This window comes from Propithecus coquereli, unplaced genomic scaffold (assembly GCF_000956105.1).
Source record: "Propithecus coquereli isolate 6110/MARCELLA unplaced genomic scaffold, Pcoq_1.0 Scaffold205, whole genome shotgun sequence".
Classification (NCBI taxonomy): Eukaryota; Metazoa; Chordata; class Mammalia; order Primates; family Indriidae; genus Propithecus; species Propithecus coquereli.
The window spans coordinates 404,901-426,391 of NW_012145523.1; the positions used below are offsets into that span (position 1 = coordinate 404,901).

At 35.0% G+C, this 21,491-nt stretch overlaps 1 protein-coding gene across 1 annotated transcript in view; it reads right to left on the reverse strand.

Moving 5' to 3' along the window:
- Positions 1-21,491, reverse strand: part of DNAH14 (dynein, axonemal, heavy chain 14) — a 324,896-nt gene that overhangs the window by 157,176 nt on the left and 146,229 nt on the right. Inside the window, 6 exon segments of the mRNA XM_012644036.1 lie at positions 5,328-5,462; positions 9,636-9,725; positions 13,146-13,308; positions 18,862-18,938; positions 19,807-19,993; positions 20,584-20,652. Of these exon segments, the coding sequence (XP_012499490.1) occupies positions 5,328-5,462; positions 9,636-9,725; positions 13,146-13,308; positions 18,862-18,938; positions 19,807-19,993; positions 20,584-20,652 (721 nt within the window).

Genomic DNA, 21,491 nt, shown 5'->3' on the forward strand with positions numbered 1-21,491 from the left:
GGAAAAATCCCACTGTGCCTAATCCAGGAACACAATATATGAACTGGGATGCAGTGTGTCTGGAGCCGGGGTTAAGTGTAGAGGTAAGAGACAGTAGCATATACTTTTAAACTTTAGGTCAGAATTGGCATTCAAGAAGACCATATTTGCAACATTCTAACCTGTCTGGGTGCTGCCTGAAGAGGAAAAATTACAGCTGCAAATACCCACATTAAACAAGAAAGATCTCAAGTAAAAAATCAAACTTTATATCCTAAGGAAATAAAAAAAGAAGAGCAAACTAAACCCAAAATCATCAAAAAGAAGGATGTAATTATTAGAGATAAACAAAATAGAGAATTAAAAAACAACAGAATCAATAATACCAAACATTGGTTGGTTGTAAGATCAAAAAAACCAACAAACTTTTAGCTAGACTGTCTAAGAAAAAAAGAGAGAAGACACAAATAAATATCAAAAATGAAGGTGTGGACATAACTACTGCCTTATAGAAATTACAAGGATTATAAGAGAACACTATGAAGAATTTTACACCAACAATTACATAAACTAGAAGTAATGGACAAATTCCTAAGAAACAAATTACTGAAGCTGACTCAAAAAGAAATAGAAAATTTCAACAGACCTATGACAGAGAGTTTGATTCAGTAATCAAAAATCTCCAACAAAGAAAACTCTACTCAGATGGTAGATGAATTCTACCAAACATTTAAAGAAAAATTAATACCAATCCTACTCAAACTCTTGCAAATAGAAAAATAGAGAACATTTCCTAAAATAGGGAACACTTCCTAACACATTCTACTAGGCCAGCATTACCATGATATCAAACTGAAAGATTTCACAAGAAAAGTACAGACCAATATCCCTTATGAATATAGATGCAAAAATCCTCACAAAAGTGCTAATAAACTGAATTCAACTGCACATTTAAAGGATTATACACCATGACAAAGTAGGATTCATCCAGGAATGTAAGTGTAGTTCAACATAAGAAAATCAATCAATGTAATACACTACAATAATAAAACAAAGGAAAGAAGCCACATGATCACACCAAAAGTTGCAGAAAAAGCATTTGACACAATTTTACACACTTTCATGATAAAAACACTCAGAAAACTAGGAATAGAAGGGAACACTTCCTTAACATAATAAGGGGTATTTATGAAAAACCCACAGTTGACTTCATACTCAATAGTGAAAGACTGAAAGCTTTTCCCCTAAAATCAAGAACAATACAAGTATTCCATTTTTCACCACTGCTACTAAACATTGTACTGGAACTCGAGCCAGGCAATTAGGCAAGAAAAGAAATAAAAAGCAGCCGAATTGGAAAGAAAGAAGTAAAACTGTATCTATTCACATATTACATAATTCTCTCTATAAAAAATCCCAAAGAATTCACAGAATAACCACTAGAACTAATAAATAAATCAGCAAATTTACAAAGTACAAGATCGATGCACAAAAATTCGTTGTTTCTATACAGCAGTGATGAATAATCCAAAATGGGAATTTAAAAAACAATTCCATTTATAATAGCATTCAAAGAATAAAATGTCTGGGAATAACTTTAATGACAGGAAAGATTTATGTACTAAAAATGCAAAATATTGCTTAAAGAAATTAAAGATTTAAAAATGAAAAGATATCTGTGTTCACTGATGGGAAAACTTAATATTGTTAAGACGGTAATTGTTTGCGAAAGTGATCTATAGATTTCATCCAATTCCTATCAAAATTCCAGTGGCCTTTTCTGCAGAAATGGAAGAACCATTCCTCAAATTCAAATGGAATTGCAAGGGACCTCAAAAAGAACAAGTTGGAGAACTCATAATTCCCAATTTCAAAATTTACTATAGTAGTACCCTCTTATCCTTGGGGGATAAGATCTGAGACTCCCAGTGGATGCCTGAAACTACTGATAGTACCAAACCCTAGCTATAATATGTTTTTCCTACAATAATAATAATATTATAAACAATTATAACAATTCAATAAAATTTATGTGAATGTGATCTCTCTCTCAAAGTATTTTATTGTACTATCTTCAGCTTTCATACGATTATGTAAGATGATAAAATGCCTATGTGATGAAATGAAGTGAGGTGAATGATGTAATAAGCATTGTGAAGTAGGGTTTAAACTTATAAATTGTTTATTTCTAGAATTTTCCATTTAATATTTTCAGACCATAGTTGGCCACAGGTAACTGAAACTGTGGAACGTGAAACCAAGGATAATGGGACTACTGTACAAAGATATACAGTAATCAAAACATACATATCCTGGTATAAAGATTGGACATCCAGAGCAATGGAATGAAACTGACAGTCCAGAAATAAACCCAAACATCTGCAGCCAATTGATTTTCATCAAGAATGCCAAGACCATTCAATGGAGAAAAGAATAGACTACAACAAATAGTGCAGGGAGAATTGGATACACACATGCAAAAGAATGACACTCACTCCATATACAAAATTAACTCAAAATGAATCAACAACTTAAATATAAGAGCTAAAACTACGAGAAGAAAATGTAGGAGGTAAATCTCCATCACCTTGGATTTGGTAGGATTCTTAGCTTTGACACCAACAGCACAAGCAACAAAAGAAAAAAAATAAATAGGATTTTATAAAAATTAACATCTTTTGTGTATCAAAAAGGTATTACCAAGAAAGGGAAAAAGACAACTCACAAAATAGGAGAAAATATTTGCAAATCACATATCTGATAAGGCTTTAGTGTCCAGAATATATAAAGAACTTTTGCAATGAACAACAAAGACAATTTAATTTTAAAAAGGACAAAAACCATGAATAGACATGTCTCCAAAGAAGATGTACAAATGGCTAATAAGCATGTGAAAAGGTATTCAGCCTTCACTGGTCATTAGGAAATGCAAATCAAAACCACAATGATACTACTTCACATCCACCAGAATGGAAAAAATAGGGAAAATAGCAAGTGTTGGTGAGAATGTAGAAAAATAGGAAGCCTCATACATTGCTAATGGCAATTTAAAATGGTACAGTTGCTGTGGAGAACAGTTTGGTGGTTGCTTAAAAAGTTAAACAGGGCCGGGGACGGTGGCTCACGCCTGTAATCCTAGCATTCTGGGAGGCCGAGGCGGGTGGATTGTTTGAGCTCAGGAGTTTGAGACCAGCCTGAGCAAAAGCGAGACCCCGTCTCTACTATAAATAGAAAGAAATTAGCCAAACAACTAAAAATAGAAAAAATTAGCCAGGCATGGTGGCGCATGCCTGTAGTCCCAGCTACTTGGGAGGCTGAGGCAGAAGGATTGGTTAAGCCCAGGAGTTTGAGGTTGCTGTGAGCTAGTCTGACCCCACAGCACTCTAGCCCAGGCAACAGAGCGAGACCTCGTCTCAAAAAAAAAAAAAAAAAAAAGTTAAACATAAAATTACCGCATGATCCAGCAATTCTACTCCTAGGTATATAACCAAGAGAAATGAAAACATATGTCCACGAAAAACTTGTACACAAATGTTTATAACAGCAATATTCTTTATATACCAAAGGTGGAAACGACCCAAAAACCCATCAAGGGATGAACACATAAACTGTGATGAATCGATAAACAAATATTTTATATAATATTATTCAACTATAAAATGGAATGAAGTACCGATACATGCTGCAACATGAATGAACCTCAGAAACATATGTTAAGTGAAAGGAGTCAGACACAAGAGGCCATATACATATAATTCCTTTTATACAAAATACCTAGGATTGGCAAATCCATAGCCAATTAGTGGTTGCCAGGGAATGGGGAGTGGTTTCTTAATGGGAAAGGAGTGTTCCCCTGGGCGGAAATAAAAAAGTTTTGAATCTAGAAAGAGGTGATGATTGTATAACATTGTGAATGCACTAAATGTCACTTTAAAAAGATTAATTATATGTTTTGCGCATTTTACCTCAATCTTAACTGGAGGTACACAGTGAAGTTACATTCTGATGACAGAATACAGTAATCATAATGATATTTGTGAGAAGTTTTTAATGACACGGGGTTAATTCTCAGCATATAATATTAAGTGAAGATGCCAAGATTAGAAAAATTGAGATCACTTATACAAAGTACTATATCTCAATTATTTCAAAATATATCTAGTGTAGAAAAAATAAAGGAAATACAGCAAAATGTTTTCAGTCATTTTTTTCTAAGTGATTTTTAAAATTCTTTTTATTTTCCAAATTTCTCACAACTGTACATACTACTTTTGCACTTAAAAAACTTTTTTAATAAAGCAAATTACTGCCCATAGGGTTGTTGTCAGAATTAAATGAGATAATTCAAGTAAAAGTGTTTTAGCATAGCACTTGGCTCATATTTAGTATTCTATAAATATTAGTCATTATTTAGTTATTATTGCTATGGTAATTCACTTTTTATTATAATAATTGCTTAAGAACTAATTGAGATCTGTTGAGAAGGAAAGTTTAGATAAAGGAAAAGGGTAAAGGATTATGAACTGTTATATGCATGATTTTAAAGCAGGATATTTCACACTAACTGAAAAAAATCTATGTAACTGAGAACCTGACTTTCTAAAACTTTTGGAATAGATTACCAACAACGAATCTTTAAATAAAGTAATTTTAGTACATACTACTTATTGGAGTCTAGCTTTATAGTGAATAAAAATATATTATGATTAAGTAGGGGCTAATCTAGGAATTCAAGGACAATTTAACATTAGCAAATCTATCAACATAGCTTATTACATTAACTAGTTAAACGATTAAAAAATAAATGCTAAAAATCACTTAATAAACTCTAGCAGTTGAAAAACCAAAGTGTAATGGGAATAGAAATTTCTAAAGTATGATAAAGAATATTTATCAGAGACTAAGAATATCATTTAAATGCAGAAATATTAAATGCATTCCAGATAAAGGAACAAATATTATAGTTGACATTGTCTTGGAGGGTTAATCAATTAAGATAAGAATATAAGTTATAAAAAATTGGAAAAGAGACAAAATTATTTTTATTTGAAGATCATTCAATCAATACCTAAAAAACAATTAGCACTTACAAGTCCATTAAGTAAGGTGAGCTAGATACAAAATAAATAGTAATATATAATTCAATAGTTTTATTTTCACTAGCAATTACCAGCTTGAGATTTAAATGAAAGAATCCCACTCACTATAATGATTTCTAAGTATGAAATTCCTAGCAATAAATTTAATAACTAATAAAAATACCTATGTGAAGAGAACATAAAATGTTAACTGAAGTATAAAATAAAATATGAACAAATGAATAAACGTTTATTTAGTAGAACATTTACCTCTGGAGTAGATTCCCTTTCTGCAAATGATAAGAAGTCTACAATTGGTAATAGTACTAATGCTTTTTCTAAAATTCTTCTGACTGTTGTTTTTCCTCCACCTGTTGGACCTACTAACATCACACCAACATAAGCCTGAAATAAAATTTACAAATTTATTCATTCAGAAACAATTTTAAAAGTTTAGTTACAAATACATCTCTGCCTATATCCATGAACTCTTCTTTCAATTTATTGTTCATTTCATTGTAATCTGGCTTTTGCTTGAAATCTCCCAATTTTAAAATTCAAAGAATATATTTCAGTTCTTGATATTTAAAAGTTTATCTCACTTTCTACTTCTTTCTTCTTGTATGTTTCTCTACTATTGGGTTCTGTTATATAATTTATCAGGGTTTTCCTCCTTCTCTATTTTTTCTCTTTTACCTGAGCTCTGATTCTCCTTTCCATGTGATTCTTCCCTAATTCATTCTTGTCCCCTTCTCTCTTCTGCATAGTCCATATCCAATCTTATCAATTTGACCTTTAAGTATGACCTGGATTCTAATGACTCCCTAATGTACACATTTCCTCCAGTCTTCAGTTCTAAGTGCCAGAGTGAAATTTCAAATGGTCTACCAAACGTTTCTATCTGAATGTCTCATATGATTCTCAAACTCAACAAAATCTAACCTATATCTTCTTTTCACACCTGTAGCTTTTCTTATTTCCCTAATGTAGTTAAATAAAACAGCAATATACTAATGGTCCTACATGGAATATTTGCCTTTTTTTCATTTCCTCATCTCTTACAAAACTATTACTTGTTTCCGTCTTCTCTCCATCCAAACCACAATTGCCTTATGTTTGGGTTGTGGACTGAATGTTTGTGTTTCCCCCAAAATGCATATGTTGAAGCCCTGACCCCCAATACGATATTTGGAGGGGGGAACTTTGGAAGGTAGGTTTGGATGAGTTGAAGGTGGGTTTCCCATGATGGGATTAGTTTCCTTATAAAGAAGAGGAAGAGAAACCAGAGTGTGTGCTTGCGCACGCTCTCTCTGTCTCTCTCTCTCTCCCCCCTGCCCCCAGCCATGTGAGGACCCAGCAAGAACGTGGCTGTCTGCAAGCCAGGAAGAGGGGGCTCACCAGGAACAAAATCTGTCAGTATCTTGATCTTGGGCTTCCTAGTTTCTAGAACTGTGAGAAATAAATGTCTGTTGTTTAAGCCACCCAGTCTATGATATTTTGTTATAGCAGCCTGAGCTGACTAAGACACCTGGGCCCTCACCATCTCTCCTGGATTGTTGTAATAGTATTAAAGAAATTATTTTTTAATAATGTAAGTATCACATAAATACATTAAAATTCAAATATGGATAAGACTAAAATATCTACTTTACAATCTCTGTTCCACCACAGAGGCCCTGATTTCACAGACCCAGACTCTATACATCTGGCAAAGTGAGAAGGGTCCAAAAAGCCTTGCTTGTCAAACGGAAATCGCATATTCAAGAATGCAGCTAGCTTGGCCCTAGTGAGTTACAAAAGAGTGGCAGTTAACCCTCTGGGATAAACTCTATTCCCCACTTAACCTCCTGAAACAAAGCTGCTGGCTCAATGCAGCTCTTGATTCACGAAGATTCCAATAAATGCCTGGGCTTGGATTACTGATGGTTCAGCTAAGCTGAAATCTGACAGCTCTCACTGTTCAGCTTCAGCTATGAAGAACCAAAAGCAGACTTGATCACTCTGCTCAGTGGACAAAACTCTGACTCTTGGGCTTTGCCAGTGGCCTATCTATTTGGTCTGCCAGTTCTACAGATCAGAAGATTAACAGTACCCCCACTTTGGGGCTGTGAACTGTGGAAACAAATGATGGCTGCTGACCAAACTATCCGAGTTACTCATGGGCCCATGGTGGAGGATCCATTATGTGATGAGATTATTGTCCAGAATCAAGCTGCTGATTGATCCTGTTCTGCCCAGATTGCTATAATCACTGTATTGCTACAATATTGTCCTGAACATTACAACATGTTCACTATTATAGATTGGCACAAAGTAAAGGACTGTATGTTTCTGATGTAGAAGCTACTACTAAATGCTAGACTTATGACTCCTGCCAAAATTGATGCAGTTATCTCACAGTGGGGGAGCCACATCAAACAGTGCACAACCTACATAGCCTCCTGGCAGATTGACTATGTCAGATCTTTGATCCCCTCTCTTAGGGCTACTGGCAATGTCTTACTGATGTTGACACTATTTCAGCTGACCAGTCCAATCAGCTTACTCCAGCCACACCATTATCTCTTGAAACTAATTTGTATTATATGTTTGAATTTCTGAACCACTGTCAATTTGACAATTGTGTACCTTTTATTGCAAAAGTCACTCAACAATTAGCAGATGATCAAGGTATTTGATGGACCTTTCACACTCCCTATGATCCAAAGGCATCTGGTATCATTCAGCACTGGAACAGCCTCCTGAAAAATCATCTCAAAAAGCTTTCTGACTCTATTATATCTCTCTCACCTTCTCCTTGCCCACATGCCTTACCGAGGAATTTTGGTCATTGAATGTAGTTGTCCCCAGAAAGGGATCATTTCCTTTCATCTGCTTTCTGGGTAATGATCAGTATGAAAGTCATGGGGGATTACACAGACCCATTTTGAAAATCTGGGATTTAGCCCTGACCATTCCAAAGCATGCTGCTTATTTCTTTCCCCCAGTGACAAACCCATGCTGCCCTGGTTGGTATACATTCCATGTGGAAGGCTGACCAAAATGGGGCCTAGGAGATTCAAATTTAATTCTGGTTAAACTACCTGGATTCTCTTGGATTGATGTGGTCTTAGATCATAAAGATAAGGACAAAGTGATTAAGTACACTGCCAGCTAGGTTCTTCTACAATGGCCCAAGCAGGCCAAAGTGGAGGATATAATGGTTCTCTGTAAGTTTTATAAAAATACTCTTGTATCCCTCATGTATCTAGCCCTTCAGGATAAAAGGTGTGAGTGCAATTAGGGAGTGCTTGAAAAATAACTGTGGTTAAAACTACTGAAATGAGACATAGTGATTTTGTGGCAGTATAGGGAAAGCAAAACCCCAGACACCTGAGGAGGAAATATCTCAGACCCTAGGAGGTATGGGGGGAGGACCTTGAAAATATTTTGTCTTTCATAACTGTCCCCCCAACCTTCCTCAAAAAGGAAAATGCTCTGATGTAGCTATTCCCAACTAATGAAGAAGGCTTTAATGTAACTGACTTTTGGGACTGCCATCCCCTGGCAGTTGGAAATGACCATGACTTAATCATTATTCCCCTGAACCTTACTGAAAAGTCTATCAGTAACAGCAGGGGTGGGCTCAGCTACAACATCTCCCATGCAAATACTTGTCAAAACCCCTAGATGATTTGGATGTCTTCCCTACTCCTATTCCCATTGCTCAGCCATTCCTTGAAACAGGCAAATGCCATGTATCTGAGAGCAAACAGATCAGGTTGGACTGACTGTCCACAAACAGTCACTCCAGAAACAAGAACTGGTGTTAATTATTAGCACTGAACTGAGAACCCATGTTGGAGGCACTATCAACCTGTACCACCTTCCACCTTGAACTGATGTAGATTCCACTTAGGGAATCCATCTACTGTAAAAAAAACACTTTCTGTCTGAGGTTACCATGTGCACCCTTAGGATTGCATTTCTTATGTAGAAGCCAGGTATTAACTTGCATCCCTTCTAAAAAAATCCAGTGCTTAAGAAAACATCACCTTGAACCTAGAAGGCATTCAGATCATTTGCAATGCACATAACCAATAAAGAATTATGATATAAAATGCATAATGAAAAATCTACATATTTACTAAGAAAAAGACAAATAATTACAAAATGAGCACAACACATAATCTGGCAATTCATAAAAAACTCAAATGGCTAATAAACATAAAAAAGGACAGTACAATCTTACTAGCAATCAGGGAAATGTGCATTCTGGTATTTTTCCAAATGGTTCATTCATGGAGAACAGGAAATTCAAAGAAGGTATAGCAGTTATAGCAGTGGAATGCAAGATATTTTACACCGTATCTGCAGGGTTTTTACAAGTATGTATTAAGGGGATGAGGGTGAAAAGATTAATTTGTTGAGAGTTAATGTGAGGAGTCAAATAATAAAGTCTACGGAAATAGTTAATTAATAAATCACTTACTTTGAAGAATATTGTATCTGTAACAGTTCTCTTTTATTATGTTTTTCTCCTTGATCTTACCTATGAAACCAAGGCAATGAATTGCTAATATGCCATTCTATACTTACTTCAAGTTGATTATGAAACTGTATGATCTTCTCTCGCTGAGATGGCCACTTTTGTAAGCCTAATTGTTGCATTGCAAAATCTATTACTTTCTAAAAGGAAATAAATACATTAATTTAAAATGCATTTCAAATTGAACCCTTAAATTTTAATTCCCCCAAATATCTCTTTAATTAGGTACCAATTACAGCTCTTTAAGATAGTAGTTCTTAATTTTTTAATTCACCAACCTCTGTCTCTGAGAATAAAAAAAACTATCATTAGTCTCTCTAGAAAAATACAATGCACACAAAATTTTATGTTAATAGACCCTGGGTAGCTCATGGACCCTCTGCTAGCTTAACAACGCATACTTCAGGAAGTATTTATTTACTAGCTATTACTAGTATATGCCCATCTAATTATCCTACACTAAAAGAAAACATAAAAGGTTCTTTACCGTTTCGTAATTCTAATCACCATTAAGGTAGGCTTTCAATTTTATAAAGATTATATTAATGTTTCAATGTTAAGAATATTTTAAGACAGTAAATAAAATTTACAAGATTGAAGACATGATGTGGTTACACATTAAAATATTCCAAGAAGTGGCTGCAGCTTGGAAAGATACTTAATATTTTACAAAGGTAAAGGAGGGATTTTTCAGTGTGGATATAATTGGTAACTATGTCTATAGAAAAAAAGTGGGATTTATCCTTTTTTTCTCACTGATCTCTCCTACTCCTCTTTTCATTCCTTGCATCCCTGCAATGAGACAGAACAAAGCAGCTGAAGGAGATATTCTGCAGGCCTGTACCATGGAGAAAAAAGTAGCTCATGTGGCAAGACTAACAGGAGGTAGGCAAACAGATGAAAGGATTTTTTAAAGAGCAAACTCTTTTAAATGGAGTTGATGAGACTGCCCACTTAAGGCCTGAACTTCAAGCAGTTTTAGATGCAGAGGCTATAAATGCTATGCAGTTAATAGTACAAGCCTCTACACCTGCTTGGATATATGCAAGAAGTCACAAGGTGTAGAATAAGAATAGCGTTGAATGCATAGATTAGCAGAATTGGGATAATCAAAGAAGAGATATTCAGACAGGTCATCCTGCCTGGCTAAGAGTTTTCACAAATTTCTTACTTTGGAAGATTTGAAATAAAATCATAATCCTACTGTAAAGTATTCACAGCTGTATATGATGCTCCTTGGGGTCAACTGAGTGGCAAAGTAATGTAGTTCTTATTCGATGACATGGTTTCAGTAATTCTCAGTTAATCTTTTGGTCACTCTGAGATACTTACTCCCACATACTTTCGATATTGTTAGAGATAGTTATGTGAGTAAGTTCGATAGAGCACAGTTGTCTATTATATGTGATTCAGATCCTTATATCTCAAATGAATAAACAGTGTAAATAGCACACCTTCAGAGTATTTCTTTATTAAGATATATTTCTATGTGGATATGTTATACATGGCTAGTCTTTATGTAAGCCATCAAAAGTACAACATTAAATAAAAGACTGAATTACTCCAAATTTAATATTAAAATCATAACTTTAAATTATGATCTTTGTATAACATTTCTATGAACCATATATTATAGTTTGGTAACAATTTATTAAACAGTTGATAGCTTACATATTTATTAACGTAAAAATTATACAAATGGGGCAAGTAGCTGAAAAACTGATACGCTTGTATAGAAAACTGTTCCATAAGCTCAAACTGCCACACACTGACTCGTAAAACTGATGAGAAGATGAATATATAATGAGGCTCAAAAGTAAAACCATTAATGCGTATGTGGTAATGCTATTTTTTAAACTGTGACTTGAAAAATGCTAAACGTAACATAAGAGGCACCCAAAACTTATAACTATGATAAAGGAGAGTGGAGAGTTTGTAAGCCCTGCCTGGGAGAGATAGAAAGATGCTTACATAAGACAGAGAAAGTAAAACTTGCCAACTGTCATTTTCCTTCTTTTTTCTATCAAAGTAAAAATCCTCAAACTGTAAATGTAAATAAAAATCTTCAAAATTTTGGCAATAGTTTGTTTAGAGACAAATATCCACTGTACTTCTAGAAACCTCAGGAAAAAAAATATCAAATTTCATTGTCATTAATGTAAGGAAACAAAGATGATCTGTAAAATGCAAAATACATGAAGTATTAAGAAAACAGTTAAGCTCAGTTAGATTAGAGTTTGTACCTACAAATTGCTGGTCCAGAAAAGTTCAACTCTTTCAATGATGTGGAACAAATGATCTCAAGTATAAAGCTCCTGTTAATTTAGAGGACTCAAAATAAAAGACTACATATTACGAGGCCAAATAGAGAACCAAAGGTCCTAACTGGAGAATTCATAGTGAGATTATGAATATCAAAGACAAAGTGACCATTTTAAAAGCATATGGAGAGAAAAAGCAGATAAACCACAAAGGAACAAATATCAAAGTGACAGTGACACTTTCAAAAGTGACATCAGGGCAAGAGGAAAATGGAATAGTATTTTTAAGGTATTAAATATTTTAATATAAAGGCTAAGAACTTTAAACTTGCAATTTTATAACCAAATTGCCATTCAAATATCAGGGCATACCAAATACAGTCTCAGGTATTAAAGTTCTCAAAAGGTTTGCTACATAAAAACCTAATTTGAAAACATTCTCAAAGAAGTACTTAAAAGGAGGAATAAATTGAAGAGAAGTCTACAAGACATATAAAAAGTAAGTTTGATAAAATACCTTGTTAGTTTACTATTTTCTGAGACAGAGAGAGAGAGAGAGAGAGAGAGAGAATGTGTGTATTGTACATAACAGTTAAGTCCAAGGAAAAAGAAAGGGAGAAAATATTTCCAAAGCAACCAGGAACTAAAATTCTACATAACATCAACATAATGGGAGTGGAAGTGTGGGGAAGACCAAAGCTGTGCTAAAAGCACTTGCCTTGAAAGGGAACAATATAGATCAAACACAGATTTTTAGGAAAGCAACTCTGGTGGCCATATCAAAACAACTGGAGTGCAGGGAGTGGTAGGAAACCATATAATAGTATTAGCAACAGATACTGGGATCCTACCTAGACTAAGGCAATGACTATGAGGCTGTATATTATAAGAGAAACAATAAAGAACTCTACAATTATAATATTTAATTTTAATGATTACAAAGCATTTACATTTTAAGTCTTTTTCATAACTTTGATCTAATTTTATTATCAAAGCACTCCTTCAAAGTGGGAAGAACAGACACTATTATCATTATCTGAAAGAGGAGAAAATTGAGAGACAAAGCAGGTAATGGCCTTCCTTGCCCAAAGGTACACAGTTTGTTTTTTCCTTTAGGCCATGATGCACTGAAAGGTATTTCTTCCCCAAGGGGAAATATATCTCCAAGTATTTTTATCCCCCAAATTATAACACAAATAGAATATTTCAGGAAGAATTCTAATACTTTTAATTGACATCTAGTTTCTTAATTGATATTCCACATTTAAATAATCCGTGATGATTTTAAGGTCTTTTTACCTCCAAGGCAAGTTGATTTGCTTTTAAAACTGTCACTCTAGGAAAAATATCTCCTATAATCTTTTCAAAAAGTGAGACATCTTCAGGAGGACATTTTGGTAAACTAGCTTCTCTTATAGCCTCAATAATGATCAGAATTTCATCTGCTTCAGAAACATTGTCACTGGTGTCACTTTAATGGTATAAGAAAACAAACATAAAGAACAAATTAGTAAGTCTGTTTTGCTGACATTAAAGACAATTAATATTCTTTTTTAGGGTGGCTATCCCAATGTCCTTTTCTCTTCTCCCTCACTGAATAGCAGCCATGTATTTTGGGTGGGATTTTTTTTTAATTTTATTTATTTTATTTTTTATTTATTTTTTTTATTTTTATTTTTTATTTTTTATTTTTTTTTGAGACAGAGTCTCACTCTGTTGCCCTGGCTAGAGTGAGTGCCGTGGCGTCAGCCTAGCTCACAGCAACCTCAAACTCCTGGGCTCAAGCGATCCTCCTGCCTCAGCCTCCCGAGTAGCTGGGACTACAGGCATGCGCCACCATGCCCGGCTTATTTTTCTATTTAGCAGAAACGGGGTCTCACTCTTGCTCAGGCTGGTCTCGAACTCCTGACCCTGAGCGATCCACCCGCCTCGGCCTCCCAGAGTGCTAGGATTACAGGCATGAGCCACCGCGCCCAGCCTTTGGGTGGGATTAATCAGGTCCTCAGCTCTTAGGGATGGGCTCTGACTGGTCTAGAATAATTAAAGTAATGCCATTCCTCAGACACTGAATCGGGGATGGGTGTTGTATAAAGTCAGGCTTTTTAGCTGCAAATGACAAAAATGAATTTAGGCTAATATAAAATAAAAATAACATACTGGCTTATTAAAAATCTCTAGGAGGGCCAGAACTAGGCTCACAGGCTATGCAGTTGGGAACAATAGCAAAATCATACTACAGAACTAGTTTTGTGATGACATGACTGCCACCATCAGTGGATCCAGAGAGCAGTGCCTGTCACACCAATACATTACTGATGGTGACACTAGAACTGCTCTCTGCCTCTGCTATTTCTGGTAACTGGACTATAGCTACTGCCACTGCTGTGACCCTTGCCAGAATGAACTCTGCTTGTATCTTATTTTTTTTCCCATTATGTTCAGCAGTTGTGTCTGATTTGCCAAGGTTGTTTGTGTCAAAGCCATAGTTATAAGGGAGTTTGGGGAAAGCAATTATGTGGCATAACAAATATTCACTAAAGGAACATAAGCTCAGCTCTAATCAATCAGTGTCATGGCAGTCACCTGGACACAGTGATTCAAGGGTAGACAGATGACCTGTCCATTCAGAGTGAAGTTCAGGACTTCACCTCAACAGTATTGATAACCCCAGTTATTACTAAAGTCATCTTGTCATCAAAAAAGAAGCCAGCCTGAAGACAAGCCGGCATACATGAAGGACTGCAGTGTCGAGAATATCTCAGAATTTAAGCTGAAACCCTAATCAAAGTAATCATACTCTGCCCATCTCTGAGTTTCGGATTAGGTAAAACAATAAATTCCCTCTGCTGTTTAAGCCAACTTGAGTTTTCTGTAATTTTAACAAAAGCCTCCTAAGTTATCACATAATATATCTGCTATTCCATAATGATATTATTTCACATGTTAAATACTTTGCTATGTATTGTACATATTAAACATGTAATCAAAAGGAAAATAAGTAACTACATGTGATAGGATATGATTTTAGAGACGGAGAGGAAGAAAAGTATTCCCTGCAAAGGTGTCTCTCCTATTCTTTTGTCTATTGATGTCTGAAGTTTTTTTTTTTAATCAGGATGGTGATAGTTTTTAAAGTCTTTTAAAGTTTTTTAATAGCTAAAATTTACTGAGTACTTTTAACTAGGAGTTTTGATTAATTCTTTAACAAGTAATTTCATTAATCTTGCCAACAATCTAAGAAGTGGGAAGAGACTGATACTCAGAAAAATTAAGTAACATGCCCGATGTCATACAAATGGCAAATGGCTGAACTAGGACTCAATGAGGATTCTTTATTTAAAAGGCCAATCTATTGTTTGTTTTGTTTTATTTTTAATTGATACATAATAATTGTACATATTTATGGGTTACACTGTGATGTTTCAATACATGTATACATTGTATAATGATCCAATCCAGTAATTAGCTTATCCATCTCTTCAAACATTTGTCATTTCTTTGTGGTGAGAACATTCAAAATCCTCTCTTCTAGTTATTTTGAAATATACAATATTGTTAACTGGAGTCACCATACATTGTCATAGAACATCGGAACTTATTTCTCCTATCTAACTGTAATTTCGTACCCATCGCATTCTTATAACCACTTTACTATTCGGTTGGAATTGATGTTAGTCATTTACATTTCCCTAAGAATATATCTCTGAGGCTTCTAAACGTGTTTTGGTAGAGAGAAGGCAACAGCCCACCTGAAGTCAAACAGAGGGGGCCACATCAGAGAGGATAAATGCTCCAGATTTCACTAGAGGGGTCCTAGGGAATAACCTTGACCTTTTAATATTTTTCCCATGACAGATCTTGCTTTATATTAAAGGAAAATGAAAAAAAAGTCAGGTATGACTAGTACGTCTGGTTGGGAGGGGACAAGTATTGAATACAGATGGAGAGATAATAGCTTATATAAAATATTATATTGTTACAATATGCTGTTATCAGATAAAGGCAAAACTTCACTAAAATATTACAAAAGAGTAGTTTCAGAAATGGCTTGTGAAATTACCATTGGATTTTTCTATTGCAACTTAAGAATAAACTATAAAAGCTTTAGATTAATGTCAACATTTAACTAAAATTCAAGAAAAAGATAGCTAGCATAACCTTATTTTACCCATTATGATGGTCTTCATGATATCGGTTCTTTGGAATTAGGTGAGACTTACTTTGTGGCCCAGTACTATAGAAAGATTCCTAAAATGTTTCAAGTGTGTACTTCAAGAGATGTTAATTCTCTGCATGTTGACAAGCAAATCTTTCCTACCAAGGGTGTCTTAGGGCTCCAGCTGTTGGATGATTAGTTTTTTTCTAAACAAGAGAAGAGATTTAGAAAATTATTTTAAGGAAAAGAAGGAAAAAAATGCCTGTGGTAGGCAGAAAAATGCCCCTGCAAAGATATATTCACTGAATACATCTAGAATTATTCCCTGGAATCTGTGAATATTATCTAATATGCCAAAAGAGGTGATTAAAAGAATCATAAGAAGAGTTTATCCTAGATTATTATCAAGATCTAAATGCCATTACATGTATCCTAATAAGAGAGAGGCAGAGAGATGCAGGGACATGCAGAAGAGTAGGGGATGTGAAGATGAAGGCCGAGACTGGAGTGATGTGGCCTTAGCCAGCAACCACCACAAGGTGGAAGAGGAAAGGAATGGAATCTTCCCAAGAGTCTCTGGAGAGAGAGCAGCCCTGCCCACAATCTTGATTTCAGATTTCTAGCTTCAGGTATTGTGAGAAAATATATTTCTGTTGTTTTACGACACCAAGCTTGTGGTAATTTTCTATGGCAGCCCTAGGAAACACATTGCTTTTTGGATTTTTAAAATTTAAACACATTGATGGTATATTTGAGAGTCAACCTTATGTTCCTATCAAATACCAACATCATTTTTCACAGAATTAGAAAAAAAAATTCTAAAACTCATGTAGAACCAAAAAAGAACCCGAATAGCCAAAACAATCCTAAGCAAAAAGAACAAAACTGGAGGCATCACATTACCTGACTTCAAATTATATTACAAGTTTATAGTAACCAAAACATCATGGTACTGGCATAAAAGTAGAAACATAGATCAACGGGTCCAAATAGCTAACCCAGAAATAAAACCATATACTTACAACCAAGTTATCTTTGACATAGCAGAGAAAAACATCCACGGAGAAAAGGATACCCTATTCAATAAATGGTGCTGGGAAAATTGGATAGCCATATGCAGAAGAATGAAATTGGATCCCCATTTCTCACTATATACAAAAATTAACTCAAGATGGATTAAAAATTTAAATGTAAGACCTGAAACAATAAAAAGCCTTGAGGAAAACCTAGGAAAAACTCTTCTGCGCACAGGCCTAGGCAAGGAATTTATGAATAAGACCCCAAAAGCAAATGCAAATGCAAATGCAAAAACAAAAATAGACAAATGGGACTTAATTAAATTAAAAAGTTTCTGCACAGCAAAAGAAATAAAAGAGTGCATAGACAACCTACAGAATGGGAGAAAATATGTCCAAAGCATGTATCTGACAAAGGACTAATATCCAGAATCTACAAGGAACACAAATAACTCACCAAGAAAAAAATAAACAACCCCATTAAAAAGTGGGCAAATGACATGCATTTGTATCTGTATCTGCATTAGGAATAAAGGTTTCATACATATAAAAAAAAAGTGGGAAAATGACATAAACAGGCATTTTTCAAAAGAAGATAGACAACTGGCCAACAACATATGAAAAAATGCTCACCATCACTAATCATCAGGGAAATGCAAATTAGTACCACAATGAGATACCATCTTACTCCAATTAGAACAGACATTATTAAAAGTCAAAAAATAACAGATGTTGGCAGGTATGCAATGAAAAGGGAAGGCTTATACACTGTTGGTGGGAATGTAAATTAGTACAGTCTCTATGGAGATAAGTATAGAGATTTCTCAAACAACTAAAAGTAGATGTACCCTTTGATCCTATAATCCCACTGCTGTGTATTTACCCAAAGGAAAAGAAATCATTATAGCAAAAAGACACCTGCACGCATATGTTTATTGTAGCACAATTCCCAATGGCAAAGATATGGAATTGACCTGACTGCCCGTCAGCTGATGAGTGGATAAAGAAACTGTGGTACATATGTACCATGGAATACTACTCAGCCATAAAACAGAACAAAATAATTTCTTTTGCAGCAACTTGGATGGAGAATTGGAGGCCATTATCCTAAATGAAGTAATTTGGGAACAGAATAATAAATGCCATGGGTTCTTACTTTAAGTGGGGATTAAGCTATGGCTATGCAAGGAAAGACAAAGTGCATAATGGACACTGGAGAACTAAAAGGGGGTAAGGTGGGAGGGTATGAAGGATGAAAAATTACCTATGGGGTACAATGTACACTATTTGGGTGATGTGTACACTAAAAGCTCAGACTTCACCATTATGCAATATATACATGTAACAGAATACAATTTGTACCCCTTAAATCTACTGAAATTTAAAAAAAGATGTTATGATATTTTAAATGTGGTATATTATTTCATTTATTCACATTTTCATTTCTTTCAATTCTATTTTAAAGTTTTCCTTATATGGGCTTTACACACCTCTCATACAGGTTTATTCATATAGGTTTGACATTTCTCATTAACTTATTGCTCTTCTACATGGGGTCCTTTATTCCATTATATCTTTTATTATATATATGTAAAGCACAAATACACAAAAATGCACAAATTCACTGAGTACCTTTCCCTAATATTAGGGAAAGGTACTCAGTGAATTTGTGCATTATTTTTCCTCTTCTTTCATATCCTTAAATAACCTCTACCGTATTTTACTATGACAATCTGGGGGCTCCCTGTTTTAATCTGTCATGATTACTTAAAATTCTACAAATTAGTTCCCCAGTGGTATATAACTCCCTTTTACCTAACACTCAGTTCAAAATTCAACTGACCATTTAAACTCCCGTTTCTTCTTTCCAGCCATTACTAAAACTGTCTTCAGGGACCTCAAGCCAAAATCATAATGGTCCTATCAAACATTAAAATATTTGAGTAATTAAAATTCATAAAGAAAAAACAGAGCCATTTGAAAATACATGCATACAGTATATAGTTAAATGACTGGTCTTTTATTCTATGGAGGGAAACAATGATATGAATCCAAGAAACCCTCAGTTCTGTGTCTGATGCTCTAATTTCTCTTCCAAACTGAAGCTCTTTTTAAAAGTCTCTTTCTTAAGAGAAAGAACAACAAGTATTAAAGGTGTTAAAAACTATCAGTATCTGAATTCAATATTCTCTGAACTGAACAGAGATAAATTTAAAGAATATTAAAAGATAAATTTCTCCACATTTTGGGAAAATGTGGCTAGCTGTTCAAACCATTTTGGGTAAGAAACAAATACTCATTAAGCTGGCATATCCTAGAATAATAATTATCAAAGTGTGGTACTCAGACCAGCAGCATCAGTAACACTTGAGAACTTGTTAGAAATGCAAATTCTTGAGCCCCCTACCGGACACACAGAATTCAAAACTTGGGGCAAGGCCCAGCCTTTTGTGTTTTAAAAAGTCCTCCAAATTATTTTGATGCACAATAAAGTTTGAGCACAACTGCTCTAGATATTAACTTCCTTATATGGAGAAAATAGTCTATAATTTAAAATAACAGATGTTTGATTACTCCCCAGATCTTGGAGGAAAGGCTTGGCATCTTCATTGATTTTACATTTTGCCTTACACCTAAGCTTGTATATGGACTTCATGTGTTGATAGGAATTCTAGCTCCATTATTTGGTAAAGTCCCAGGTCATTCCTGGACCAATACCAGAAAAGTATTATTTAAAGTTATTTTTGTATAATCACCTTTAAATATTTGAAGAAAAGTAGTTCTTTACCTGTTGTGAGAGCTGTTTGCTAGCTAATTCATAAAGGTTAGCTAGCCTTACAGAAAGTGATTTTGCAGATTTGAAACCAAATGAAAATAGTATTACTTCAGCAACCATTTGATAATGGGGCACCATCATTGCCACTGGGCGAAACAGAGATTTTAAGTTATCTGGAAGCTCTATTCGACCTCTATACCTGAAGAGGAAAAGAAAAACAAAACCACCACTTTTCAATTTTTCAAATGAGGATCCACATAATATACTTTTCCTTCAAATAATTCTATTGGCTTTCTATGTGACCATTATCTGAAAATAAAATAAAAACCACAGTGTTTCCTGGTTGATCATATTTTCTTCCTATGCCTCCTCCAATAATTCAACTCACAACAGTTCCCTCTGATTCCCTGGGTTATTGTAGCATTCATGTAGATATTTGTTGAACTTGCCCAATATCCATTCCTTATAACCACCATATTCTTATTCCTCTTGCCACTCTCATCAGCTTTTCTCCCTGTGTCCTCTTTGTGAAAAACTGATGACCTTTTCCTTTCTGTCTAGGTATTCATGAAGTAAAAATGTGTCTGGGTCAGAAGGTTAATGTGAAATTATCCATATGAATAGGTGTAGAGTTGTAGCTGTTCATAAATGGTGTCCATAGTGGAAAGGTTCAGGGGGTGGTGAAGGGTGAATGACAGAGATACGATGTCAGACAACACCATCTATAGATAAGATTTAATAAAAGGATTTTGGTTTGTGTCCACTCCCATCAGACTCACTGACACTTACCCAGGATTCACGGTGATAAATACTGCACAAGACATATTAACACGAACTTCTTTTCCTTCCAATACAAACCTATAAAACATTACGGTATTCATCACTAGAACTGTTTTCTCTAGTCCAAAGTAGGTTAAAACTACAAGTGAGTTTGGGAATCTTTTTAAAGCTGTCTTACATTTAAATCCAAACAAAGCACATTGGAAAAAAGAGTGGTAAGAGAAAGATAAGAGGTTCATCTTGAGCCAAAGTTGTGACCACTGCTGGGATTCATATATACTTGATCATGTCTAACAATGTCTGAAGAGCTCTGTGGGGCCTGAGGCTGGAAGGTACCCATCTGAATGAGCTGACTTACACAGCAAAAGGAACCTGAGGAGACACTTGGGGTATAACACAGCTCTGCCTGGATGATACAGCAGAACACGGCGTGGGGCACGACACAGAGTTCCTGCTTCAGCATGGAACATAGCCCACCTCCCAAGTCCCCCTGCACCAAGTTAAAACTTTGGGAAGATTGTGAGATAGAGCCCTTGGCATGGACATCAGTACCCTACAGTTGGCACCAGTGGTAGAGACAATGGGGAAAAATCCTGAGTGATTTCCTGGATAGTTGATACCAAAGAGGGTGGTCAAAATGGGAAAATAACTAGGACAAAAACTGAGGACTCCCTGGACATAAATGGGGAAGACTTTGCAGAGGCTGAAGTATAGCAAAGAGTTGGTGAAATGTGAGTTACTGTGACCTCCAGTTACATCCACAGACTTATGAGGTCTGGTAACACTAGTTTTAACAGTTGCAACAAAATCCATGAGAGTAAAGCCACAAGTTAGTGTCCATTAGTTTAAGTTAGAAATATTTGATTATAATAAAAATTTTAAACCCACAAATCCATTTGTGTCCATAAAGCAAATCA